The sequence below is a fragment of the Colias croceus genome, chromosome 9 (genome assembly GCF_905220415.1).
Source record: "Colias croceus chromosome 9, ilColCroc2.1".
In the NCBI taxonomy this organism is placed as follows: Eukaryota; Metazoa; Arthropoda; class Insecta; order Lepidoptera; family Pieridae; genus Colias; species Colias croceus.
In genome coordinates this window covers 653847-673132 of record NC_059545.1, presented here as the reverse complement: position 1 = coordinate 673132, position 19286 = coordinate 653847, and the positions used below count along the sequence as shown (strand labels likewise).

At 33.0% G+C, this 19286-nt stretch overlaps 1 protein-coding gene and 1 long non-coding RNA gene across 2 annotated transcripts; both read left to right on the top strand.

Annotated features, from left to right (window-relative positions):
- Nucleotides 1-2289: 2289 nt before the first annotated feature.
- Nucleotides 2290-3495, top strand: LOC123694418. The gene is made up of 2 exons (XR_006751807.1): nucleotides 2290-2424; nucleotides 2935-3495. It is a non-coding gene; the product is annotated as an uncharacterized LOC123694418 (long non-coding RNA).
- A 1810-nt stretch (nucleotides 3496-5305) lies between these two features.
- Nucleotides 5306-18683, top strand: LOC123694177 (translin-associated protein X). The gene is made up of 5 exons (XM_045639522.1): nucleotides 5306-5350; nucleotides 17231-17342; nucleotides 17422-17644; nucleotides 17767-18170; nucleotides 18482-18683. The coding sequence occupies exons 2-5, from the start codon at nucleotides 17327-17329 to the stop codon at nucleotides 18661-18663; spliced, it is 825 nt and encodes a 274-aa protein (XP_045495478.1). The 5' UTR covers nucleotides 5306-5350; nucleotides 17231-17326; the 3' UTR covers nucleotides 18664-18683.
- Nucleotides 18684-19286: the final 603 nt, after the last annotated feature.

Below are 19286 nucleotides of genomic sequence, written 5' to 3'. Positions count from 1 at the left end.
CAAAAGGTATTTTTTTCTGGGTCGTAATCCTCAGTAATATTACCCTTGATGGGCACATATATTTCTTTTTATTTTACTTTTTGGAAAGCTGAAATACCTAAAACAAAAAATATGAGATAAGTTAAAAAAGTATAAATTTCAATGTAAAAACGAACAATCTTATAACTACATGTGAGTGCAATACCGAATACCGATGTCGAGTGTTGTTTCATTACTAGTAAAAATCTTGAAAATGGTGTTCTAAATTTCATAATAATATTGTTATTACAATATATTCTCTTCACTATCCATAAAAACTCGTCATCATGGTTACCTTACTTGTTAATTTTGTTTATTGAAAACTTGTTGAAAAATGATAAAGTATTAGGAAAATAACAAATTTAACATGACTGCTTTCTAAAATGATGCAAAATTTTACAATTTTTGCCATTGAAATGATTCTAAACAGGTAAATGCAGGAGTATTGAGGAATATTGTAAATAACGTAAATATACACTTGCCTGTGAAATTCTATGCCAGAATTTGGTGTCCAAACACTTCTGCAATATTTCACAATGCAATACATTATTTATATTCGGAAAATATTTATTAAATACGCAACAATATTAACTTAAATATTCGAAGCGACGCAATTTTTTTGACACTTATGCCATATTGTCAAAGTGAGAGTTGCTACAATTTTATTATGGTAACTACCCATAATCAGGGAGTTTCGCTTTTTAATAATTGGTCCAGATACTTATTTTATTTAGCATAAATAATAATTTTCTCATCCAACAATGCTTCTGAATGACGTTGTTGGCAATTTATCAACAAACTCATGTACAAAAACTAACCTTTTGCACAGAATATTACGGCATACATAGTAGCCTTGGGAAAACTTCGTATTAACAGTGGCAATACCAAGTTAGGTGTGAAAGTGATAAAACACAACAATTTTCTTGTTACACGTCAAATGTTCATACCGAAATCTCCAGTGTATAAGATATAAGCTTCTTGGATATAAGCTTCTTGGAGATAACCATGGAACTATAGTCATACTGGAACCCAAACTCCTAAAGAATAAATAAAAAACTGATAGAATGACCGCAAGTATAGGTAAACCAGAATCTGATGGCAATTAGGGAAATCAAAATTTTGAGTGTGCAACCCTAGGGAAAATGGACTGAACGATCTTGATACTGCTTATTTTTTAGTTTGTTCTCAATATCATTAGTCACATTACATAAGTGGACAATACTGTACTTAATAATGAGATATCCACTTAATATTATGTAGGTACATACTTACATGTATAATATACATATACTTATTACTTTTACACAGGTAATACATATTATTATTTACACATACCTATATTTGTATGTTCATTATCATTATGCCATGTGAAAATATCGATGTTATATCGATAAAAAACTAGACTGCTTATAATTTTTTATAAAATAAAATAAAAGTAAAATAAAACTATGTTTATTTTCGTAAGTATTAACAGATACACACATTATAAAATTGACTTGGACAGCTTGGACCTGACGAATAGCCGTATTGGAAACTCCTGTAATAAGTTTTCATAAAATTATATTCCAATCAACAAACAATATTATAGTTACCTACATATAATATTTTTTAATTAAAAGTATCAAAGCGGGTAAGTCCAATTTACCAATGAAATCTTCTAAATTGAAAATTGTGATGTGTTTGACCCTTCTTCATCAAATATTTTTCTATACACATTATAAACAACACCTCTTGCTTGTGATCACAGCGGCTTTTTCGACATTTTCGAAGATTTTTTAGACAAAATCCTAAAAATTATTTATCAACTGCAAAAAAGACAAATAATTTGACAACCAATTTGATAGTTGTCAAATAAGTTGCCACATGAAAATCTTTTATTTCTTAAATATAAATATGCCATCAGATTCTGGTAGACCTATAACCCCTGTTTTCCCCATAGGGTAGCCAGTATGATTGTAAATTTTTCCCCTATTGACGTGCATTAAAAATCGACTGTCAGTATAATAGGTCTATATGACAAAAATCATTAATAAAATCCGCTAAAAAAAATGAAATTTAAACGAGATTCATGCAGGTTTGCTTTTCCATTGAAATAACAAAGGTTTACAACTTTTAAAATGGATTGCTTATCGAGCACGCTCATAATTTTTTTCCCATATTTTGAATTATGTTATGAAAATCGTTGCGCGGCAGCCCCAATTCTAGGTGTCAAATAATGTTTACTGCAAAATGGCGGATGTTCTCCCTAGAGTATATTTGTTCTGTGCGGATGTTTATATTCATTTCGTGAGTTTGTTCTTGTATTTTGGAATTATTCTGAGCCAAAATTAATAGAAATGATTGTAAATATATTGTGCGCGGTTGCAAAAGTGAGTGGCAGCCAGGATGTGATATTATATTTCATTCGTAAGTACAAAAAACCATCCTTATTAAAAAAATTGTAAAATTGTAGTTTAGTAATATTTCTACTTTAATTGTTGTTAAATCTGGAATAATAGATCGAAGTTGTGATTATAATGTTAATTTCGATTAGGTTTTTTCCATTTAACATCGTTATTTGCTTAATATTAAATGTTTCATGATTGTAGTAAATATTAGACTAGGGTGTCCATACTTTATAAAATTGTGTTTATAATATATTTCGGTACGGTATTTTATATGAGGTAAAAGAAAAAGAGAAGTCTTTCTCCACTGGCTACGTCTTAATTGGCGTGACAGTTAATGGTATAAAAACGTTGTTTACTACTTTTATATAATGATATATATTTTATTGTAAAATCAAAAACTCAAAGTACATAATATATAGTACCTAGCTACCTGAAATAGAAGCACTAGACAACAGCACAAATTTTGTGTTTTCTGTATCTAAATGACATTTTTTTATATTTTGCAAATAATCTTCTTTTCTCTTTACAGGTTTCCGTCCAATCTAGCGGAACGTAATACATGGCTAAATAGCTAAATAATAAATATAGTAGAATTAAAAATATCCTGTTTTGAAAAAGCGAAGATATTATGCAACATTCATTTTAAACCCGCACTTGGACAGTGCGGTGGATGTGGCCTGTAACCTCATAGGAGGCCATGTCCCAGCAGTGGGAACGTAATATATACGTTACGGGAAATAAAATGTATGGGAGGGTTTAAAGTTACATTTTTAGATATTTCTCGTTATATTAAAAAAAGTTATTATTGTTATTTTACTCATTACGTAAAGTTTCATATCAATGCACTTAACGATTACACCCTGAATATATTATATATTTTGTTTTTTATTGTATGATAGGGAAGCGCAAGACCACGATCTCATATTTCAAGTACTCTTAAAAAACTATTTAAATACTAAAGGGTATGGAATAATAAAAATATTTTCAGTGAACCGATTTCGTTATTTTTTTATTGTTATTGTATCTTATAATTTGCAAATTTGTAAAGGCAGTTGGCATTGTAATGATAAATAAATATTATTAAAACACATTGATATTTTACTTCATTAATTCTTAAATCTAGTATTACAGTAAAATTTTAATACGAATAAAATTGATGTATCCATAATTTTTTCCTTAATATCCTGAATTTTTTATCTTTATACTCACCCCACGGAAATATAGATATACTATATATATTTCCATGACTCATCCTAGCTAGAAAGAGACGGAGGGGAAACGATAATTTTCAAGGTCAAATTTCTTGACTGCACTTTTTCTTTGGGAGTGTGGGTTCCAGTATGACTATAGTTCAAGAAGCTTATATCTAATACACTGGAGATTGCAGTATGACCATTGACTTGTCACAAGAAAATATAACCTTGAATGACGTCAGTGTTGTTTTTTGTCTCTTTCTGTGGGTGACCACACTGGTTTGTATATTCAGGATTTCGAATTTTCGATTTCGAAATAGAAAAAACTAAAAATTATGGTCTATAAATAATAACGACATATATTTTTAACAGTATTAATTATATTATAATATTACTGGCCATACTTTATAGGTACATACAATTTTAATTGGTATAGAATGATAGTTTTAAATAACTCTTGGCTACAAAGCCTGGATATGAATCGATATAATATAGTATTAACATCCTTTGTAAATAGAGGAAAGTTGTGTTTCGCATCAGATGCTGTTTACCAAATTGTAAGCTACTCAGATCTTCTTTTTAAACGCGTTGCTTCGACGGGTCAATTTCAAGCCAAAATCATCAAAAAAAAACTGTTTATAATAAACGCCTTGCACAAACTTCAGGTAACTTTACAAAGTTTATTTTTCAAAAGGTATTTTTTTCTGGGTCGTAATCCTCAGTAATTTTACCCTTGATGGGCACATATATTTCTTTTTATTTTACTTTTTGGAAAGCTGAAATACCTAAAACAAAAAATATGAGGTAAGTTAAAAAAGTATAAATTTCAATGTAAAAACGAACAATCTTATAACTACATGTGAGTGCAATACCGATGTCAAGTGTTGTTTCATTACTAGTAAAAATCTTGAAAATGGTGTTCTAAATTTCATCATAATATTGTTATTACAATATATTCTTTTCACTATCCATAAAAACTCGTCATCATGGTTACCTTACTTGTTAATTTTGTTTATTGAAAACTTGTTGAAAAATGATAAAGTATTAGGAAAATAACAAATTTAACATGACTGCTTTCTAAAATGATGCAAAATTTTACAATTTTTGCCATTGAAATGATTCTAAACAGGTAAATGCAGGAGTATTGAGGAATATTGTAAATAACGTAAATATACACTTGCCTGTGAAATTCTATGCCAGAATTTGGTGTCCAAACAATTCTGCAATTTTTCACAATGCAATACATTATTTATATTCGGAAAATATTTATTAAATACGCAACAATATTAACTTAAATATTCGAAGCGACGCAATTTTTTTGACACTTATGCCATATTGTCAAAGTGAGAGTTGCTACAATTTTATTATGGTAACTACCCATAATTAGGGAGTATCGCTTTTTAATAATTGGTCCAGATACTTATTTTATTTAGCATAAGTAATAATTGTCTCATCCAACAATGCTTCTGAATGACGTTGTTGGCAATTTATCAACAAACTCATGTACAAAAACTAACCTTTTGCACAGAATATTACGGCATACATAGTAGCCTTGGGAAAACTTCGTATTAACAGTGGCAATACCAAGTTAGGTGTGAAAGTGATAAAACACAACAATTTTCTTGTTACACGTCAAATGTTCATACCGAAATCTCCAGTGTAATAAGATATAAGCTTCTTGCTATAGTTCCATGGAGATAACCATAGAATCACAGCCTAAAGACAACGCGCCAACTGTCAAGTAGCCCAAGGGTCATAGACCCAATGACGATACCTTTCTCACTTACACAAGAAAGAGAGCGAAAATACCATAACAAATGCATAAGACAAAGACACAAATACCCAATTTTTTGTCCCTTAGTGTGTAATGCCGGCTCCACACTCGCGCCGCGAAGGCCCGCGAAGCGCGAGTGTGGATGGTTTCGCGACATCGCATTCGCGCTTCGCGGCGTTCCCCGTCCGGTGGCGGTTTTTTGGTCCGCTTCAAAGGGTTTGCGAAGCGCGAACAAAGCGCGAACGCGAACGCATCCACACTCGCGCTGTGTTCACAGTTGTTCCGAATTACGTATTTTATGTTTTAAAAGCAAACATAATTTTAGTGTATAATATTTTTATTAATTCTCATATATTTGTGAAGTATAAACATAGATAATAAATAGTTTTCATTTCATATATTATCTGTTGTCACTTTGATTCTTTGACACTTGTACGATTGCATTATTATTCATTGTTCGTTGTTCAATAAAACCGCTCATCATATTTTCTCGGACCTTTTATTTAACAATCACTACGTTGCATGGTGTCAGAAGCGGTTGTAAAGTATGTAATAAGAAAATATATGAGAAAGCTGTGAAATGACGACATCCGACGCAGTGGCTGGAATAAAGCCGCCAGCTAACCTACAATTAATTGACGCCGACAAGTCAACGTGTTGGACAAGGTGGGTGCAACAATTTGACTGGTATGCCACAGCAATACAATTAGACAAAAAACCAGCCGCAATCCAGGCAGCAACTTTTATGGCGGTCATAGGCCCAGACGCCATCGAAATATTTAACAGTTTTAACCTTGTCGACGCGGAAAAAAATGATATTGAAATCATTAAAAATAAATTCAAAGAATATTTCGCGCCGAAAAAGAACATATCTTTTGAACGATATGTATTCTTTAAGATCGAACAAAACGAGGACGAAGTATTTAATGAATTTTTAATCAAAATAAAAACTCAAGCAAGTAAATGCGAATTTAACAACTTACTGGATGAAATGATAAAGGATAAAATCGTTTTTGGAATTAGATCAAATCAGGTTAGAGAAAAATTACTAACGGAAGAAAATTTAGACTTGACAAAAGCAATAACGATCTGCAAAACTAGTGAACAAGCATCTAAACAATTAGATGAATTTGATAGTAAAAATAAAGTTTTTGCTGTGAAAAATAAAAGATCTAACGAAAACAAGACTTTTGACTGCCGAAGATGTGGTACTAACCATAAAAGTAGAGAGTGCCCAGCTTTTAACAAATCTTGTACCAAATGTTCCAAACAGGGTCATTTTGCTAATATGTGTCGCACAAAAATGAAACATAATAATTACAAACAGAAAAATAGAGTAAACGCAGTAGAAGAAAGCTCTCAATCCGAAGATGAAGTGTATATATCCGCTATAAGGTCTGGAGAAAAGAAAAACTGGACAGAAAAATTACAAGTTGGCAATTTAAGGATTACAGTCAAACTAGACACAGGAGCAGAGTGCAATGTGTTACCAAGACACTTGATGAACAAAACAAAGGCAATTTTGAAACCAAGCCGAACAAAAAATTTAATAAGCTACACAGAAGACAAGATGGCAGTTCTAGGTGAAACAGAGCTACTATGTAAATTAAAGAATGAAGAAACAAAAATAATATTCAAAGTAGTTGAAGAAAAAGTTTCTCCAATCCTAGGACTTGAGACCTGTGAAAAATTAGGACTTGTCGCAAGAGTCAAAACATTGAAGGTGAGCCAATATACTGATAATATATTTGAAGGATTAGGCTGTTATAAAGATTATGTGTATGATATTGACCTAATTGAGAACCCAAAGCTTGAGATTAAACCGTCAAGAAGAGTACCCCATGCTATAAGAGCCGAAGTTAAGCAAGAACTTGACAGGATGGTAAAGTTAGATGTCATAAAACCAGAAACGGAGCCAACTCCTGCTGTGAGTCCTATGGTAGTTGTCAGACAAAAGGACAAAATAAGAATCTGTATAGATCCATCAGATGTCAATAAAAATATCCTCAGACGTCATTTTCCACTCACGACTATAGAAGAAATTTCAGCTGATATTCAAGGTTCTAAATTCTTTGCATTATTAGACTGCACAAAGGGGTTCTGGCAAATTAGACTATCAGAAAGAACACAAAAAATATTAACATTCGCTACCCCATGGGGAAGATATTCTTTCAAGAGACTTCCGTTTGGAGTTTCATCAGCACCAGAAATATTCCAAGAAATATTAACAAATCTACTCAGTAATATAAAAAATGTGAGAGTATCGATCGATGATATTTTTATACATGCAAAAACTAAAGAAGAACTACGCAAAACTGTTGACAAAGTCATTGAAATATTAAAGAAATCTGGCTTCAAACTTAACAAAGACAAGTGCATCTTTGAAGCAACCAAGATAAAATTTCTGGGACACATTATTTCAGCTAAAGGTTTAGAAGCAGACCCAGGCAAAGTAGAAGCTATTCAGGCAATGAAAAAACCTACAAATAAAACCGAGTTACAGAGACTGTTAGGAATGATTACATATCTCAATAAATTTATCCCTAACATGTCGGATTTGACAAATCCACTTAGAGACCTGTTACACAAGAATACAAGCTTTACATGGGAAATTCATCATGAAAAAGCTCTTGATAAAATAAAACAAGTGCTTCAAAATCCCCCAGTATTGAGACTATATGATGTCAACAAACCTGTAACATTGTCTGTAGATGCAAGCTCAAAAAATCTCGGAGCTGCACTTCTCCAAGAAGGACAACCAGTAGCCTATGGAGCAAGAGCATTGACCAAATCTGAACAGAATTATCCACAGATAGAAAAAGAAGCGCTCGCCATACTGTTTGGATGTAAGAAATTTCATGAATATGTTTATGGTAAACAACTGACAGTAGAATCCGACCATAAACCACTAGAGACAATATTTAAGAAAAACATACAATCAGCCCCCGCAAGACTTCAACGAATAATGTTTAACTTAGCACCATACTCACCCAAGGTATTATTCAAAAAGGGAACTGAAATTCCATTAGCAGACTTCCTTAGTCGAGACTGTGATGCGTCTAACTTGAGATATGATCCAGAAGAAAACTTAAAAATCGCAGTTATACTACCTATGTCTCTAGATGCTAAAGAAGAATTAATTAAGGCTACTAAAGAAGATCAACATTTACAGTTACTAATGAAGACTATAAAGCAAGGATTTCCTGAAACCATGAAAGAACTACCTACAGAACTACAACACTATTTTAACTTTAAAGAAGAATTGAGCTATCTGAAAGGAATTATATTCAAAGGTGATAAGATTGTTGTTCCGGCATCACAAATCCCTAAAATGTTAAAAAATATTCATCAAGGACATCTTGGTATACACAGCTGTTTGAGAAGAGCTCGACAATTTCTTTATTGGAAAGGACAATATAATGATATCATAAAGCTAGTTAAAGGGTGCACCGTCTGCGAACAAACACAAAGAGATAACATTAAAGACACAGTCTTAGTTAAAAAGCTTCCTACACTTCCATGGCAAATAATTGCTTCAGATTTATTTGAATTAAAAGGAAAAACTTACCTTGTTATATGTGACAGCTACTCTGGATATTATATTGATTTTCAAGAGCTAAAAAGCCAGTCGTCATATGAAGTGATTGAACAACTTAAAAGATGGTTTTCTACCCATGGTATACCAGAAGAGTTACAAACTGACAATGGAACACAATATATGTCTAGAGAATTTAAGACCTTTCAAAAAGAATGGAGATTTAACCATGTCACATCTAGTCCACATCACCATCAAGGTAATGGACTTGCTGAAAGAGCAGTTCAAACAGCAAAAAACATACTAAAAAAATGCAGCATTGACAAGTCAGACGTGCAGCTTGCGTTACTGAACTGGAGAAATACACCTAGAAATGACCTATTAGGCTCACCTAACCAACGACTTTTCAGCAGAATTACAAGATCACCAATACCTGTAAGTGACAAATATTTAAAACCAAAAATCATACAAGGAGTCACAACTGAACTACAGACATTAAGAGAGAAACAGGCCAATTACAGTAATAAACATACTACAAGACCAGTAAATTTGGAAATTAATGATAAAATCAGACACAAGGTAGCTCACCAACACTGGGAAGGGGCGAGAGTAATAGAGAAGCCCAAAAATCTACCAAGATCTGTTATTATACAAACAGATAAAGGACAAATTTTACGAAGAAACTTAAGTCATTTGCACAAGACACAAGCTGATATTCCCAGCAACAGAATAGCTGTACCTGAAACTAAATACACAGAAGAACCAGTAGTACAACAGATGCCAGCTCAAACTCAATCACCGGGTGTTCCTGCAACAACCCCAACAACTACACATCCATCAGAGATGCGAGAGATGCTTAGCTCTAATAATACACAGAGTTCTAATATGGTGACACAACCAGCGACTGCACCACAAGTCTCAAGATATGGTAGACCTATAAAACCTATTAATAAACTCAATCTCTAATATTGTTAAAAAACAATAAGTACTGTAGTACTATTTCATGTATCTTAATCATTAACATTAAGTATCAGTTAATTATAACTTGTTTACTATAATTTTATAAGAACTTGTTCAGTAATCATTTACATTAACATTGTTAATTAGAACTGAATGCTTTGCCATGTATCTTGTTATATAATCATATGATAGATATAATTTTTTAATTACTGGATAAGTAAAAATAAAGAAATTTAATACTTTAAATAAAAATGTTCATTCATAGTGTATACATATATTAAAAAAAAAAAAAAAAAAAAAAAAAAAAAAAAAAAAAAAAAAGTTTGGTTTGTTATGGTTGTTTTTTTTTTTTTTTTTTTTTCTTCTTTATGGCAATAAGATAACCATTTGCCAGTGTCAAGTTAAAAGGTAGGGAAACCATACACGGGAAAATAGGGTAGGACGATAGCAAGGTGATCAAAAGAGTTTATGAAAAAAATAATTAATACTTACATTATATTAATACATTTTTACATAAATTAAATATAATAAATGGAAATTAATGAACATTACAATTTGATATTATTGCTACATATAAAATTAGATATATTACTCAGATATTTTTTAGGGTACATAAATAGATAGGACATACGAGTAGGAAGAGGAACATTTGAGGATATTAAGGAATTATAAAAGGAAGAATGGTCGTATAGAGAGCAAGAGAAAAATATGTGGTCTATATTTCCCTCGCCCTCCCCACACTCACAAACTTCAGTATTTAACACACCAATTCTGGCTAAATGACTAGGAATACACATATGTCCAATTCTCATGCGACTTATTGAAGATATAACCAATTTATTTGCTTCAACACCAACAAACCAAGGCTTTATTGGGATTGTCGGTTGGATTTTATAAAAATTCCTTCCCTTACATTGCCCAGTATCTGCCCAGACCGTATTCCACGTTTCAAAGAGATATCGCTTCGGTAATGTTAGCAGATCATGAGAATAGTTCATGTATGGAAACATATCTCCACACTGCACCGCATCCTTGGCCAAGCTATCTGCCCTATCATTTCCTTGGATTCCACGATGGCTCGGGATCCAAGCAAAAGTTACCAGGTAACCTAGATTAATGCATTCATGTAACTTATTTTTGATTTGAAAAATAATAGGGTAAAATGGTTTATTATAAAAAGAATATTTATCTAAGCATTGCAGAGAACTCATTGAATCAGAAAAAATTACTGATTTAGGTAGCTTCATTAATTTAATATATTCTAATGCTTTTAGGAGCCCAAAGCACTCTCCAGTAAAGACTGAAGACTCCGGCGGTAGCTTGATCTTTTGTGTAATCTTATATTGAACGTGAAATATACCAACTCCAACACAACTATCAGTTGATGATTTAGATGCATCAGTAAAAATATGATGCCAATTACGCCACTCCTTATCAACATTAAATCTAAAGTTAACATTTGAATCTATAATATTATCATGCTTACTGATTCCTATATTGTACTTTATTATTGGTTTGATCAAAAGGCTCTGGTAGTTATAAGCAAAAAGCGGTAAAACTGGGGACTGAAAAATATTGGTTGACATTGAAATGAATTTACGGTAACTTACAATTAAGCATGGTATAGATTTATTTTTCCAGAATGAAGACGTACGTATTCGATCGTTTAACATTTTTAACTTGTTTATTAATGGATGGTTGGTGAATTGTACTATACGGAACAAAAATCTATCAGATAAATATTGCCTTCTGATCTTCAGTGGAGGATCTCCACATTCAACCTGAAGGGCGTTTATGGGACTCGATTTCATAGCACCTAAAACAATCCGGAGGGCTTTAGCTTGAATTTTATCCAACTTGTGAAGAGCAGTCATATTTCCACTTTCTAATAAAAACATTCCGTAGTCTAGTATACTACGAAGCAAGGCATTATATACTAATTTCAAACAAGAAGGATGTGCACCCCACCAAACCCCAGAAAGACATCGTAACATATTTAAAATATTTTCACATTTTGTACAAATGTAGTCGATGTGAAAAGTACCTGTCATTTTACTATCTAAGATAATACCTAAAAATTTTGCATGATTTTGAATTGGAATTTGTTTATTATTATAAGTGACACAAACCCTAGGAACTATTCGTTTTTTTGTAAACACTACCGCAACGCTCTTATCAATAGAAATATCCAAACCATTTTGATCCATCCATCGATTAAGACCAGCAAGACCATTATTTAACAAAATACTGGCCGTCTCTAATTTTGAATCAACAGTGTACAATACCAAATCATCAGCATATTGCAGGACATTAACATAACTACTAAATACATTTTCTAGGTCATAACTATAAACATTATATAGAATAGGACTTAGAACTGACCCTTGTGGAAGACCTTTACTGATAGTACGGACAATACTAACTGTGTCGTCAACATTACAAACCACATGTCTTTCTTTTAATATATTTATAATGAAATTAACCAATAAAGCAGGGATGTTCATTTTATAAAGTTTATTCTGGAGTATTGAGATGACTACGTTGTCATATGCCGAACGAATGTCTAGAAACGCGGCAATAACTTGTTGATCATTTGAAAAAGCTAAATTTATATCCGTAGTTAGGATGCTGATGTTGTCAATAGCACTTTTCGACTTACGAAAGCCGAATTGTGTCTTTGAAAGGATTTTGTTGTGTTCTAAGAACCACTCCAAACGATTTTTGATTAAATGTTCTGAAATTTTAGTTAATACAGACGACAAAGCAACGGGTCTGTATGAAGACACTGCAGTTGGAGATTTATTTGGTTTTAAAATTGGAATGATTTCTTGAGATTTCCAAGACAGCGGAACATTCCCAGAAATCATGATGGAATTAATAAGATCAAGATAATAGTTTAAGCAATTTTCAGAAAGATGTGATAGAAAAGAATACGGAATTCCATCCAAACCAGGAGCAGAATCTTTAACAGATGATAAAACACCTTTAAGTTCATCAAGTATAAACGGAGAAGCTAATAGGGAGCCATAATTATGGTCCATAGGGCAGATAATAGGAGGCTTTAATTGAATAAACTCTCTTGCTGTAGACGGGGCTAAATTGTCCATAAAATTACTCGCTAATTCCTTTGACATTATTGATGTCTGTTCTTTGAAAGATGATCGGAAGCGTCTAATATTTTTCCATACTTCTCTGGAGCATGTTTCGGGCGCTAAAGATGAGCAAAAAGATTTCCATCCTTCGCGTTTCTTCTTTTTAAGCAGTGATCTGGTGGAATTGATAGTTTGTGAAAGAAGTTCAAAATTTATTTCGGACATGTCGTTAGCATATATTTTTTCAATGCGCTTTCTTTCTTTAACAGCATTACTACATTCTTCATCCCACCAAGGAGGGCTTGGAATTTTCGAAGGATGCATAGATTTGTGTGGTAAAGTTTTATCAGCTGCATCAATCAAGATCTTAGCTAAATGTACAGAACAAGACTCTTCATTGCTTGCATTAATCTCAGGTAACTCTTTAACTTGGAGATCAACCTCTTCTTTAAACTTATTCCAGTCTGCATTATGGAGCTTATACCTCAAACGAGGCTTTATGCTTATATTATGTATATTGTTTCCTATGGGAATGGTCATTAACAGGGGAAAATGATCACTACCAAATGAAGTTTCTAGCGGACACCAAGAAATATATGATGCTAATCCTGGAGAGCAAAGAGAGAGATCTACCGCACTAAAAATTTCATTCGCTCGTGTACGTCTTGTTCGCTCACCTGTATTGAGCATGCATAAATTGTACTTGTCAAAGATATCTAAAAGTTGTACGCCGCTACTATTCGTAATACTACTTCCCCAGTATTGATGATGGGCATTAAAATCACCCAGTATCAACAAAGGGGTAGAAATAGAGCTAATTAAATTTTGTATATAGGTAAACGTAGAAGCAGTGTTATATGATATATAAATTGAAATGATAGAGAGACTATTTTTTAGATTAATTCCAACGTTATTTAAGTATTTATTATTGTGAGCTGGTAATACTAAACGTTTAAATTGTATAGATTTTTTGATGAGTATGGCAGCACCACCATACCCATCAATTCTGTCATCACGAACACAAACATAACCTGGAATTCTAAAATTGAGATTTGGTTTTAGCCAAGTCTCGTTAAGAGCGATTATAATAGGATCATGCTTATTTATAATATGAATTAAATCCGATTTCTTAGGAATTATGCTCCTGCAGTTCCACTGTATTATTTTGGAATCCATTATTATTACTTATGCTATCAATTAACTTATACAAAGTGGCAACGTTGGACGGTTTTAATGTTTTATTTTTTAATAAAGTGTTTATTAAAGAAGTTATAATATCCATAATCTGAGATGTTTCGGTTTCATTATGGACCACTTGATATCCGCAGCCATTTTCAGGCGTAGGAATCTGAGCTTGTCTAATAATATCATTATGAGCAACTTTGTCATAACCCTTTATAGACTTAGGAAGCAATTTAGGTTTTAAATGAAAAGTTTTTTTGTATGAAGAATTTGTATTATTAACACTTACTCTGTTTGGGGTTGAATTAGAAGAGGGTGCCATCAATACTTCGCCATATGATTTTGTGATTTGTGGGTAAAATTTGCTTGCCTCACCATAAGAAATATTTTTTTGAGCCATACATATTTTGATATCTTTTTGCCGTTTATACTCAGGACAGATTTTGTTAGAAGCATAATGGAAACCAGAACATAATAAGCATGACGCACAATCTTCTTCTACCGTACAAGAGTCGCCTGTGTGGTCTTGACCACACTTGTAACACCTAGGTTTGGATCGGCATATATTTTTAGTGTGACCATATCTACAACACTGATAACATTGGATAGTAGGGAAAATATATAAGTTTACTGGCAAAGAGTTATAACAAACATAGACACGCTCAGGGAGAACTTGTCCATCAAATGTTATAACGACTGATTGTGTAGGTTTCCAAGAAATAGTACCATTAACATTAACTTTATAATTTATCCTTCGGACCTTAATTATTTTACCACAGCCTACTGGGGTGGACACATATTCTTTTACTTCCTCGGGGGACCACTCGGATGGTATGCCTTTAACAATTCCAATTCTGGTAATATTGAATGACGGAATTTTTGCACTAAGATTAAAACTACTCAAATTTTTATTTTTGATGAACTCATTAGCATCCTGTGCTGTTGTGAAAGCAACAATGCAACGGTTTCTACCTATTTTTTTAATGCTACCAGATACAATGTTTTTAATGTTATAGTTCTTTAAAAACCTTCCAAAAGTAATGGGATGCAGTGTGGAGCCATCACCGGGTGATGTTTCAGTTCTCTGGACATGAACAATATAAGGGTAGGAATCCGAAGGTACATATTCATACCGACTATCTTGTAAAGTAACAGAGTCATGTAATTTAGGATTATCATTAATTGATCTATTTAGTTTATCACCAACAACAATATTTTCAGTGATCATTGATTCATTTGAATCTTTTGCATGCTTTCTATAGCGACGTTTCTTTGGAGTACTCTCCAAATTCAGATCTAGGCATGTATTTGTAACATTTGGGATAGTAATGTAACTAGCTACCTCAGGACCGGGGGTAACCAGTCCTGGGGGAACAGGATCCGGAGGATCGTTCATAGAACAATCAGACCGAACCTTACCTCACGAAATTTAACTTTTTACATACTATAAATTAAATATATACAAAAACTTACCTAAATAAACACTAACTATACACAATTAATAAAATATATACAATTATAAACTATATATACAAAACCAAACTCCACTGATCATATAAAAATTAATTATTAAACTCAGCCAAGAAAAATTACACCCGCTTCATTCGAAGTTTCCCGCGCTTCCTTATGGTTGTTTAGTTTGTTTACAAAGAAAGGGAGATGTGAAGTATAAACATAGATAATAAATAGTTTTCATTTCATATATTATCTGTTGTCACTTTGATTCTTTGACACTTGTACGATTGCATTATTATTCATTGTTCGTTGTTCAATAAAACCGCTCATCATATTTTCTCGGACCTTTTATTTAACAATCACTACGTTGCAATATTCTCATTTATAAATTCTCCTTAACTTGTTTTTTGGACTTTATAAATGCATAATTGTAATTCGCTAAAGCGCACAATGTCAGAGCAGCAGCAACTTCCACGTCCATTTTAGTCAAATGCGCGAACGTTAATGCGAAATTGCGAAAGGTCGCGAGTGTGGAGGGCTATATTTATCGCGGCGTGTCAATGCGCGAACCGCGCCCATAGAGGAAGGATGTATAACTGAGAACCGCGCCCGCGGTTCGCGGGCGAGTGTAGAGCCGCAGTAACCTGTTTTTCAAGATCCGCAACTTGAGTTGCGAAACAAACTTTGACAGTTCGTGCCTTCATCGTGCTTGGTGTTCGAATTTTGGATATTATTTAGTAAAAAATCGATACGAGTACATTGAAAAGACGGTGAAATTATCTTAATATAGACATCGAAGTAAATAGAATGGTGCGTTGTCGTGTTATTGCATGTATAAGCGATAGTGAGAAGAAAATTGCCGGTGTGTCTTTTCACGCGTAAGTACGACTTTATTGTCCTTATTTATAGTTTCTCAGTGATGATTATTTATACTTTAGCCTAAAGTAACAACAAGTCGCGTTAAAACAAGGAAAATATTAGCGTAATATCGATTTTTACATTCAATAACCTATAAACATCAACAAGTAAGTGTTGCCAGTGTCGGGAAAAATAATACCCCGATCATCAATAAAAAAATATTGATTTGACAATATGGCGAAACTCGAAAGTAAATGAATATGATATCCCATAATAACCCAGTGTTTCGGGAAGACTTCGGCATCGAAAACATATTTTAATTTATTATTTCTCATAGTAATAATTGTGATTGACATAAAATTACACTTATAATTTTAGAGAACCTGAACTACCTGCGAGCATTAATTATTATTAACCTATGTTTATCGATTTGTTTCCAGATGATCCAGACCTACGTAATTAATGGATCGAAGTGGTAGAAAAGATTGGATTCTCACTAAATATTGTAAAATATGAACAAGCCAATGAAAAAGTAAGAAATGTGTTTCGTCATCAATAATCAATCTGCTTATATTTTTTGTATCTACTAAATTGATTCTATAGACAAAAGAAAAATCTCATAACTGGTTTTATTTAATTGCTCCTAAAAATATTTACCCTTTCCAAAACATCCGGGAGCTCGGATACTGTGGCAACATTCAACTTATACATTGACAAACTATCTTTGTCTCAGTCGCGGTTACAGAGTACCTTTGTCTATGTTTCTCAGTCTACGGGTCAAAACAATTTTTCTACATCTTACAATTTAAAAAGCGCATGCAGAACTTGTAAAATAATATTTCATTATTCATATCAATAACAAATAAGTAAAAATGTCAGGACGTGGAGGTATGTTTATAGTACTTTTTTTGTATTTACCAAACTAAATTCAATAATAATTGATCACATAAATCCAATAACATTACAGGAAGATTCCGCGGTAACAGAAATAAAAATCACCATACTCTGTCTTCTGTGGCTAGAGAGGCAGCTATTTCCTTACCCGATGATAGTCCCGTTTTACAAATGTTTAAGTCGGCCGCTCAAAAGCTGAACGATCGTCAGGACAGACATGAAAGATTAGTAAAACTCTCTCGGGATATCACAATTGAAAGCAAAAGAATTATATTTCTTTTACATTCGTCTATCACGTAAGTAATTTAGTTAAAAAACTAAAATCTACAATACGAATTTGGGCCCGAATTCTTAAGCTTTAAACAAATTACATCAATCTTTCATCATAAATAATAACAAATGTTCATTTTTATTCTAGAAAAGAATCCACTGAGAAAGCGATAAGCGAAGCAAATGAGCGTATCCAAAAACTTATCCAGGGCCCATTCAAAAGCATTGGTTTAGAGCTAGAAAACAGTCCCGCGTACTTACATTCCCGCGCAATTACCGCTGGTTTTCAGGAGTTTATCGAAGCACGTACATTTTGTTCTTTTATGGAGAAAAAGTTACTTGCCACATGGCCAGAAGTACAAAAGGAATTGGTGTATGAAGTTGAGGATAGAAGTGTGATGACAATGTTACCGCAACTAGATTATATGTTGGGTTTGGCTGATCTAACCGGGGAGTTGATGAGGAAGGCCATCAATAGCATTTCTAGTGGAGATAGTGAGGAGTGCTTTGACTCGTGTCAGGCTGTGAGAGATCTTTATACCGGATATATTGGTAAGATTTAATAATAAAATAGAAATCTATTAATCTTGAGACATGTTTCGTCAATCTCATAATATTTAACCTAACACTACATGTTTCTTTTTTTGTGTTAATTTTAATACTTGCATTAGTAACTTGGTAAATTAATCAAGGTTTCCAATGGTAGAGTCATTTAAAAAATCAGTCCGGTAGTTTTGGAACAGTGCAGACAAACAAAAAAATCTGTATATGTATTATCTTAGCTCAATTTTATAGTAAAATTGTTATTTTACTGTATATCTACATAAATCAACTTTTTTTAATATAATTAATTACCATTTCAGGTTTATTTGGATCCGGCAAAGAATTAGCTCGTAAGTTGTCTGTAACACGGAGCAATGTGTTCAAAGTGGAGTCAGCAGTGTACGCGCTTCGGGTGCGCGGGGGCGAAGCACCCCCCACGTTGTTACTCACTAACCAGCCTGAGTGGGAACATAACCATTCGGATGATGAGGGATTTTATTAAAGTTTTCTTAATTACCTATATGCTGTTTTATTTTGTCTCTTGAAATTATTGAATTTATATTTTAAGATGTATTGACAATATTTTCTACTATCATTTTTTACCGGCTACCCCAACCGGAATCATCCCATTTTTTATTGAAATTGTAATAAACAAAACGTTATTAAAATTGGTTCACCCTGAACATAGTTCTTAGCATAGCAAACAATGTGACCATTTACTTATAAGTATACTAGCTTTCCGCCCGCGGCTTCGCCCGCGTTTTCAAAGAAAAACCCGCATAGTTCCCGTTCCCGAGGGATTTCCGGGATAAAACCTATCCTATCTCTCAAATTGGATCGAACTGCACACGGTGTGCGAATTTTATTACAATCGGTTAAGTGGTTTAGGAGTCCATTGAGGACAAACATTGTGACACGAGATTTATATATATTAAGAGAAGATAGGTAGCTACATATTAAGATTTACGCTCAAACACTCAAAGAGCAAAAAAATAATAAGTAATTAAAATAATAGTAAAAGAAGCGAGCCAGTCGTACTATCAGCCATGACACAAACATTGCCTTTCTTTGATTGTCAAAACGCGTCTTTTTAATTAGAACACGAATATCGCCATGTGGATCTTT

Coding starts and splice junctions, on each gene's coding strand:
- LOC123694177 (XM_045639522.1), top strand. Junction 17,645..17,766: donor CTTTTACATTCGTCTATCAC/GTAAGTAATTTA, acceptor TTTTTATTCTAG/AAAAGAATCCACTGAGAAAG. Junction 18,171..18,481: donor TCTTTATACCGGATATATTG/GTAAGATTTAAT, acceptor TTACCATTTCAG/GTTTATTTGGATCCGGCAAA.